We start from the raw sequence: 10,393 nt of genomic DNA, 5'->3' as shown, positions 1-10,393 counted from the left end.
CTCTCTCTCTCTCTCTCTCTCTCTCTCTCTCTCTCTCTCTCTCTCTCTCTCTCTCTCTCTCTCTCTCTCTCTGTCTCTCTCTTTCTCTCTGTCTCTCGTGAAATTTACGAAGAACGAAATCTCGACAGAAAGGAAAAGAAAGAGGACAGATGAAAGTAGAAAGTACGAGAGAACAAAGAACGGGCTTGATGTAAAGAAGGAGTGAGGAATAAATGGCAATATTGATCATGGGTGGATGTTTCGAATTTTTGGAGTTTGGCCCCTGCCCTTACAGTATAAGAGAAAAATGTAGTTTCTTGGGGAAGGGCGGGCTGAATACGGTCCTAATTTATCTAATTCTCATTTTCCTCCTGTGTGTTTCAGAATCATCAAACCCTTCAACATCAACACCAACGCCTTTACCAAACAATCGTTGATCATGGGTGGATGTTTCGAATTTTTGGAGTTTGGCCCCTGCCCTCTTACAGTATAAGAGAAAAATGTAGTTTTCTTGGGGAAGGGCGGGCTGAATACGGCCCTAATTTATCTAATTCTCATTTTCTTCCTGTTTGTTTCAGAATCATCAAACCCTTCAACATCAACACCAACGCCTTTACCAAACAATCCTCATTCACAACAAGACACTCAAATACCAGTCCCCATTCTAATCAATCACACCACCAAGAACCAATCTAACAGCAAAACGAATCCCAACAAAAACAAAAACCACAATCTAATCCCGAATAACTTGAACGCCGCTACAACGTCAAGCAGTGTTGCCTATTCGAGCAGTGTCGCGCATTCGAACAGTGTTGCCAGCGTGAACACGAATAGCAGCGGTGGTGCGCGCGGTAAAAAAAAGAAACTCGTTTTTCGTGACGTCATGGCTAACAATTGTGAAGTGTCGCTGAAAGATTTGAGTCATCCGTCACTGAATGAACACCTCAAGAATCACAACGCTGCAACGTTCAAGCTCGTGCGAACAGGTAAGAATTTCATGCCGTTCATATCTTAATTGTTGCGTCAGCTCCTTTACCTGAAATATCCTGAATCATGCTGACTCCAATTGAATAATCGTGTACCTACCTCACTATCGTTCGGTAAATTATGTACCTAAAAAAGAGAGATCTCCCATTTCATGCCATTCATATCTTAATTGTTGCGTCAGCTCCTTTACCTGAAATATCCTGTATCATGCTGACTCCAATTGAATAATCGTGTACCTACCTCACTATCGTTCGGTAAATTATGTACCTAAAAAAGAGAGGTCTCCCATTAGACGGGACTTTTCCTTTTTGTTCCATCCAGACAAAGATCTGCCGAGTCCTTGATAACAAAACTCTCTGAGTAAGCTCTCCTGATACCACCTCCACTAAACAGACAATATCGAGTCCTTGGTAACAAAACTCTCTGAGTAAGCTCTCCTGATACCACCTCCAATAAACAGATAATATAGGATACATCCTTTCATAGCTCATTATGTTCTCCATTCATCTTCAACACGGTATTAACACTGTTAACTAAAATGTTCAAAGTTCGCAAAAGTCTTGAAACTGTGAGAAACTTGGAGGAAATAAAGCGGAACAGTATGACATCCTTCCGTATGATTTCCTCCAGTTGAAAACGCTTTACCTCCCCATCAGTGGCGGAGTGGTGAATTTCAGTGGAGAAAGTCCTCGTGCCCCCTTGTTATTTTCCTTGCTGGAAAATTTCTAAAGGGTCTCCATAACCCCCACAGGAAAAAGGCTGGAAAAACAACATAATTCGGATCGGGTGGAATTCTGCCCCCCTAAAAAAAAATCCAATTATAAATTATTAGCACCAAAGTTCATCCAGAGTTTCATGGTACACACTACACACCTACACATTACATAAGTACATATTCATAATTATTATGTAGGTAGATATGTAATTATAACGTAATAATAACACTAAAGAGAGAGAATTCTGAACTTTGGGAGTTTTTGGTAAGCAATATTGGTGTGGGATTTAGAGTGGATGGGGGGGGGGAGGAGAGTTCAGAGGGTAGGAATTGAGGGTTTAGACGGGACTTTTCCTTTTTGCTCCATCCAGACAAAGATCTGCCGAGTCCTTGATAACAAAACTCTCTGAGTAAGCTCTCCTGATACCACCTCCACTAAACAGACAATATAGGATACATCCTTTCATAGCTCATTATGTTCTCCATTCATCTTCAACACCGCATTAACACTGTTAACTAAAATGTTCAAAGTTCGCAAAAGTCTTGAAACTGTGAGAAACTTGGAGGAAATAAAACGGAACAGTATGACATCTATGACGCAAACTGAAGAAACCCATTTATGAAAAGTTCAAACCAGAAACATGAGAGTTCCCGAAACTGTAATAGTGGGTGGCCCAACGTCACAATTTTGGCCAAAAGCTGCATTTATTCAGGAAAGCACCAAATTTGGTATGGACCTTCATTGGGAAAATATGAAACTTTTAGGAAGGGGTGACACCAAAAATCATGCACACAAACAAAATGGCGGCCTTTTTTCAAAATGGCGGCCAAAAACGGGGTTTTGATAATATCTCGTTTCCGGTAAATTTTCTCTAATAATAATGAATTAGAAAGTTTTTTATATTTATATTTCCTACATTTTGTAAATTTACACTTTTTTTCTAGGATGTACCGTAATCCCGTACCGTAAGGATTTTTCGAACATGGCGGCCAAAAAAGAGGTTTTCTCATAATATCTCTTTTCAGCTAATTTTTTTCTAATAACAATAGATTAAAAAGTTGTTTGTTTTTTTCTTTCCTACATTTCATACATTTACACTTTTTCTCTAGGATGTACTGTAATCCCATAACGGTCGATCCCGTTTCAAAATGGCGGCTAAAAAAAGGGTTTTTTGAGAATATCTCGTTTTAGGTAATTTTTTTCTAATAATAATGAATTAGAAAGTTGTTTGTATTTCTATTTCCTACATTTTTTACATTTACATTTTTTCTCTAGGATGTACCGTAATCCCGTACCGTAATGATTTTTCCAAAATGGCGGCTAAAAAAGAGGTTTTCTTACAATATCTCGTTTCCGGTAATTTCTTTTTATGAACTATGAATTAGAAAGCTGTTTGTATTATAATTTTCTACATTTTATACATTTACACTTTTCTTCTAGGATGTACCGTAATCCCGTAATGGTCGATCCCGTTTTTGGGATATGCTGCTACTATAGGGAAATCCTTAAAAATTGTCCAATATATTGAAATAATATATTGAATTGTATGTTTTCAGGTATGCTGACTTGAAAAAAAGTGGTTATTTTGCCGATTTAAGAAGCTATATTACAGATGGACAAGATGGCGGCCAAATAAGACAAATAAATTAATTTTCTATTCTTTTAATCCAGTTTAGCCCAAGCTGTACATAATTTTTGACATGTGAATACGGTGCGGTGGTGGTACCCATTTTGCTGTTGAATACTGATCTCAGGACAACTTGCAGTTCCTATATGGTGTCGATCATTCGTGTCGACAAGGTAAGTTATAGAGTCAGAGTGTGCAGGCTCGTATAGAACCTACCCAAACTTGACAATACTAGACCTGCCCGAAGTTGACGGTACTATTCATAGAACTCAGACATTCCCTCGGCCTCGACATGAGAAGAAAAGACAAGCCTGTGAATGTGAATGGCTAGCCTTAGGCCAGCCATCCACTCACAGGTGCACTGATCAGGTCCGCCTGTCAGGTCTACCTGATACCTCATGAGTAAGTACGCACACTATCATTTAGACCTGACAGGTACGGCTGAAAAGTTCCGCCTGTCGGGTAAATGTTTTATAGCCAATGCAATTTAACACATCAGCACATCCCAGTCATAATCATTTACGGCAAAAAAAGTACAGGGTGTACCCAATTTATTGCTCTGAGTTTGAGCACATAATATGTAGATACATACCTTGGCTTTTTACCAAGATTTTTAGCTTTTTCCCAATTTTTTTCCTCCGTCCTGGAATCCTGGTTTCAAACTGAGAACCCTCATCAGTACAAGAGTGAATTTACCAAATAACCTGTAGTCCTTTGACCAATGCCATGTTGTAGTAAAAACTGACCATTGTGACAAATATCATGTAGTCATAATCAGTTAACCAATACCCTATAGTTGGACACATGGTATGCAATTTGTATACCTACCTATGCAAACATAAATGGTTTGGAACAATTTCACAATAGAGGAGCGCACATTCAAATGTTTTAAATTTTCCACATGATCAACATTAGGCGCTTAATAAACGACGTAGTCTACTGACTATTCTTCTTCTTCTTCTTCTTCTTCTTCTTCTTCTTCTTCTTCTTCTTCTTCTTCTTCTTCTTCTTCTTCTTCTGATTCTAAATAAAATGATGAACAGGAAAGAAAGAGAACCAAATGATATAGTATTAAAAAGAAATTTCAATACAGAAAATACTATTAATAACATAATAGTCTACTGACTATTTTTCTTCTTTTTCTTCTTCTTCTTCTTCTTCTTCTTCTTCTTCTTCTTCTTCTTCTTCTTCTTCTTCTTCTTCTTCTAAGAGGTTTGGTAGTTTGATAGAGGGTATATAAAACTAACTTGGGGTCTTATAATCCCAAAATTGATGAGATAGGAGTCAGCCAGCTGTTCCAAGAACAAAGTTCATCATGTAGAAGGATTTTTCAGTACTTGTGCAGAAGTCATGTCTGTGGAATTTTGCTACCAAAGGAACTGGCACAAACGAGCAGTGACCAGTGTTATTATAGGGTTAGGTTGAACGCAAGAAGGAGTTTTCACAATTAGAGCAGTGATTGGTGTTATTATAGGGTTAGGTTAAATACAAAAAGGAGCTTTTCTTTTCCACTCTTCTCCATTTCCCTCAACGGGATACAGTCCATTTTCGTGAAGACAACTGAGTCGATACTTTGAGTTTCAACCAGTGGCGGTGGCGGTAGGTATTACCAGAAGAAAATTTATTGAGTTGATGGAATCAGTGAAGGAGGCTTTTAGTAATGCTATGATGTCCAAAAATGTGACTTCTGCATAATTATCTAGATAAAGTTTGCCCCAGGCAGGAATTGAACCAGCAACCTAGTGCTTCCAAGACAGATGTGCTATCCTAAATAACTAGGCTGGTAAGAGGTAGGGTGATATCAAAGAAACAAACAAGCATACCTGACAGCTTATTGTGGGTCCTGCAGTATGATGGAACTCGCACAAGAACATACATTTGATGTGAGCGGAATCATCTTCTTTCACCTCATCAACCATTGTGGTACCCTTTTCTTCTTGGCTTTATTTATGGTGGCAAGCAGGTCTTTTCCACCCAACCACTGATCTTTCTTCTATCTCTGTTGAGTGTGGGTTTTTTTAAGATGATCTTTAACCAGATAGGTCTTGTTTCTGGACTTTACTCTTATTAATAAGATTATTCAGCCCAGTATCTCCATCAAAATGCTGAAAGAATGGGTAAAGATAAACTCTTTTCCACCCAACCACTGATCTTTCTTCTATCTCTGTTGATGTTGAGTGTGGCAGTGTGGGTTTTTCAAGATGATCTTTAACCAGACAGGTCTTGTTTCTGGACTTTACTCTTATTAATAAGATTATTCAGCCCAGTATCTCCATCAAAATGCTGAAAGAATGGGTAAAGATAAACCCCATGAGGATTAACTTTTCTGGCTCTTTTCCGCTTTTCCTTTTCTTTTTCAAATTTTTTTTTTTTTTTTCATAAATTTATTTTAAAAGGGGCACGACTTCGATTGTCATTAGCCCCTTTCAAAATAGTTATTCATTTATTTATTGATAAATAGGATTACAAGGAATACAAGGATAAAACAACAATACATAGAAAAGGAATGGGGTAGTAATAAGACATAGAAAAAGGAACATAGAACGAGGGGAAGTGAGAAAAAAGAAAAAAATAATAATAAAATAGGGTATAACAACAATATATAGAAAAGGAATGGGGTAGTAATAAGACATAGAAAAATGAACATAGAACAAGGGGAAGTGAGAAAAAAGAAAATAATAATAAAATAGGGTATACAAATTAGAATAAACAGGAGTGGAATGAAGATTTACAAAAGAACAATCAAGGGTTAAAAAGGGACATAGAAAAGGAATGGGGTAGTAAGTAATAAGTAATAAGACATAGAAAAAGGAACATAGAACGAGGGGAAGTGAGAAAAAAGAAAAAAATAATAATAAAATAGGGTATACAAATTAGAATAAACAGGAGTGGAATGAAGATTTACAAAAGAACAATCAAGGGTTAAAAAGGGATAAATAACAATAATGAAAATAAAACATAGTAAAAAGTAAAAAGGAACACATGTAAGGAAACAAGGGGGGGAAGAAAAGGGTAAAACCAGTGACAAGGAAATATTTGAATTATGTGTTAAATTTATAGTTTTGGTAATAGGTTTGAGTCTTTCAGGAATTTAAATAATAAATCAATAGTTCTAGGATTATCCCCCAGGATATCCTTGATTTGGAGGTTATTTAGGTTATATTTTAGTCTTATCTGTGCATATTTAGTACAGTGACATAGAATATGTTTAACCGTTATGGTAACGTTACAAACTTCGCATTGAGGTGGATCGGTTCTTTCCATTAGAAAGCCATGAGTTAATCTAGTAACGTACCGAAGCATGGGCAACCTGATAGTTTCCCAATAAATGAACATACAATCCGTTCCTTCCTAGAAATATTTTCAACAGAAATCCACTGATACGATATGTTTTCCAATCGAAACATCTGTGCACACATTTGGCTGTGTGATCTGTGCATCCTTTTTATCGCCAGTTCTTTCAATTACCTCAACTGGGTTTTTTTTCACGGAAATTTCGGTAACATTTGGTTTTGCGTATGAACCATCTATCACCATCTACCACTCTCTTCTTCCTTTGTTTTTCGACACACAGACAGCTCGACAAAATTTCAGACTGCAAACCGAGGAAAATTGGACAACATGAGGAGACCTGTTTTTTCACGGAAATTTCGGTAAGTCGGTAACATTTGGTTTTGCGTATGAACCATCTATCACCATCTACCACTCTTTTCTTCCTTTGTTTTTCGACATACAGACAGCTCGACAAAATTTCAGACTGCAAACCGAGGAAAATTGGACAACATGAGGAGACCTATTGTTTAGGTTATATTTTAGTCTTATCTGTGCATATTTAGTACAGTGACATAAAATATGTTTAACCGTTATGGTAACGTTACAAACTTCGCATTGAGGTGGATCGGTTCTTTCCATTAGAAAGCCATGAGTTAGGAATTTGATTAGAATAGAATAAAACTGAATTCAAGATTTTTTAACTTAAAGAGGATTGATAGATAGAACCATTACTGCTGAGGTTTCATCGTCCTGAAAGCGAAAAGAAAAGGAAGACAGGATAGTAGAAAGCCAGCCGTTCCCTCCCCCTCTTCACACACAAAAAAAACTTTTTCTTACAATAACGAACCCTGATTACCCTAAGAATCATTCCAAAAAGTTCCCTGATATCCAGGTTTGACTGAATAACCACATTTCTGTTTGTTTCTGGTCCTACAGAGAGGAGCCCCAAAGAAATATTATCCCACCAAATTTGCCAGTTTTTCTTAAATTCATTTTTCAAGAAAGCTTTTAAATCAACAGGTGTGATTAGGGAATAAATTTGGGCATTTATAAATGACTGAGCTGCCTTGTCAACCTCTTCGTTCCGTTTTTCTTAAATTCATTTTTTAAGAAAGCTTTTAAATCAACAGGTGTGATTAGGGAATAAATTTGGGCATTTATAAATGACTGAGCTGCCTTGTCAACCTCTTCGTTCCCTGCTATTCCACAGTGGGATGGTATCCAAATGATTTTAACGTTATTTCCTTTTAGGATTAGTTTATGGCATGCTACTTGAATATCATGTATTAATATGTTTCTACAGAATAACTGTTGCATAGATGAGATCAAGCTTTTCGAATCAGTGAAAATCAGTATGTTATCAAGATAAAGTTTGCCCCAGGCAGGAATTGAACCAGCAACCTAGTGCTTCCAAGACAGATGTGCTATCCTAAATAACTGGGCTGGTAAGAGGTAGGGTGATATCAAAGAAACAAACAAGCATACCTGACAGCTTATTGTGGGTCCTGCAGTATGATGGAACTCGCACGTGCCAAGTTGAAATTGAGAGAAGGTTGAAGGAATTGAGATCCAGCATTTTCAGCAGACACGAAAAATTGGGAATGCAGACTTTTGGCCTTAATTTTCTGATGTCACCACTTTTAAGGGCGGACATTTTTGGATAGGAACTTGGCCTTTTTTTCACATTTGTGTTTTTGTGGGGGATACATATTAACATTACACCGTCTCAAAGTTTTGCTGAAAAGTAATCAAAAATTTTGTGAATATTGTAAAGTCAAGTCTCTAATAGACTCGAGAGCAGAAAGCAAACTGTTGCTGTTGTCTTTAACCTTCGCCTTACGTTCGAAACTGAAACGATAGCATGTTGAAATCATCAGTTACTAATAGATCACTGAAGGCAACGTTGTTAGTGGTTGGTATCAGGATTAGTGACCATGTGGACAATCTCTTGTTACTGGCTTTTCCCCACTCCACTCAGGCCGGGTTTAAGTTAATGTGGAGAAGCGGGTAAGCTGTTACCGTAGACAGAGTAGATTCTGCGTCACTAAAAACATTACCAGTTTTACGTTAATGTTCTCTATCAACCAATTAGTGCAGTTGGGTCAAAAAAGACCCTAACACAAGAGAAGGGTTAACACATTGTTGTTTTTAACATGTCGCGTTTGTTTGTGCATAGCTTTATTATTAATATCACCAACATCAATTTTTCCCTCCCTCCTTTACCCTCAGGGAAAATACAGGAAAAAATATCGTTTGTGTGGCAGTCGGGATGAATAGCGATAGTAATTGCGGCTTTTATTGCTCGTTGGAGTGGGGACATTAGAGACTCGAGAGCAGAAAGCAAACAGTTGCTGTTGTCTTTAACCTTCGCCTTACGTTCGAAACTGAAACGATAGCACGTTGAAATCATCAGTTACTAATAGATCACTGAAGGCAACGTTGTTAGTGGTTGGTATCAGGATCAGTGACCATGTGGACAATCTCTTGTTACTGGCTTTTCCCCACTCCACTCAGGCTGGGTTTAGGGTAATGTGGAGAAGTGGGTAAGCTGTTACCGTAGACAGAGTAGATTCCGCGTCACTAAAAACATTACCAGTTTTACGTTAATGTTCTCTATCAACCAAATAGTGTTGGGTCAAAAAAGACCCTAACACAAGAGGAGGGTTAACGCATTGTTGTTTTTAACATGTCGCGTTTGTTTGTGCATAACTTTATTATTAATATCACCAACATCATTTTTTCCCTCCCTCCTTCACCCTCGAGGAAAATACAGGAAAAAATATCGTTTGTGTGGCAGTCGGGATGAATAGCGATAGTAATTGCGGCTTTTATTGCTCGTTGGAGTGGGGATAGTACTGGCAAATGAAATGTCGAGTACCTGACTTCTCGGGGGCAGACCTTTGAAAAATTCCCCTACAATTCCCACATTCGGTTGAAAAAATTCCCCACATTCATTTAATGAGAGGCGAGAAAGTGATCCCTTGGGGTGAACTTTTGAAAAAAATTCCATAATTTCCCGTCAGCCAACATTCTCTTGATGAGGAAAGGGAAAAGGGGGGTCGCCTATTCAAAATACTTGATGAGAAAGGCTTATACATGGATACTGAAGTGCTCCCAATTATCCACAAAGGCAATGGGATGTAACGACTTGCTTTCGACAGCTATGAGCTATTAAAAAAAAGGGGGGGTTGCCTATTCAAAATACTTGATGAGGAAGGCTTATACATGGATACTGAAGTGCTCTCAATTATCCACAAAGGCAATGGGATGTAACGACTTGCTTTCGACAGCTATGAGCTATTAAAAATAATGTTTTATAGCCAATGCCATTTAACACATCAGCACATCCCAGTCATAATCATTTACGGCAAAAAAAAAGTACAGGGTGTATCCAATTTATTGCTCTGAGTTTGGGCACATAATATGTATGTACATACCTTGGCTTTTTACCAAGATTTTTAGCTTTTTCCCAATTTTTTTCCTCCGTCCTGGAATCCTGGATTCAAACTGAGAACCCTCAGTACAAGAGTGAATTTATCAAATAACCTGTAATCCTGGATACGGCCCTGGACCTAGCCCCTCCTGAACTGTCCTCTATTCTTGAACTGCCCGTTCCCTACAAGTTTTACAGCCCTTCTTCTAAGCCCCAAAGCCCCCTGCCCTCAAATATGCTGTGCCCGCCCTTCTGATTTAATGTGCACAGGCTTTCTTCCCCTCTGTTTCACATTTGACCCCTCCTATACACCAGCTGGTCATTGTACTGTTTATAAACTGTTTACCTTAAAATGAAACTGTTTACCCTCTAATGTGC

At 38.0% G+C, this 10,393-nt stretch overlaps 1 protein-coding gene across 2 annotated transcripts in view; it reads left to right on the top strand.

Moving 5' to 3' along the window:
• The window catches only part of LOC113469254, a 53,520-nt gene that overhangs the window by 4,280 nt on the left and 38,847 nt on the right, over window positions 1-10,393 (top strand). Inside the window, exon 3 of one of the 2 annotated variants that reach the window (XM_026826800.1) lies at window positions 629-965. In XM_026826800.1, the coding sequence (XP_026682601.1) occupies window positions 629-965 (337 nt within the window). The remainder of the gene's footprint in view (window positions 1-628; window positions 966-10,393) is intronic. The other variant, XM_026826799.1, reaches the window with a different exon arrangement.

The sequence above is a fragment of the Diaphorina citri genome, unplaced genomic scaffold, assembly GCF_000475195.1.
Source record: "Diaphorina citri unplaced genomic scaffold, Diaci psyllid genome assembly version 1.1 scaffold1004, whole genome shotgun sequence".
Taxonomy (NCBI): Eukaryota; Metazoa; Arthropoda; class Insecta; order Hemiptera; family Psyllidae; genus Diaphorina; species Diaphorina citri.
This window is presented reverse-complemented; position numbering and strand designations above follow the sequence as displayed.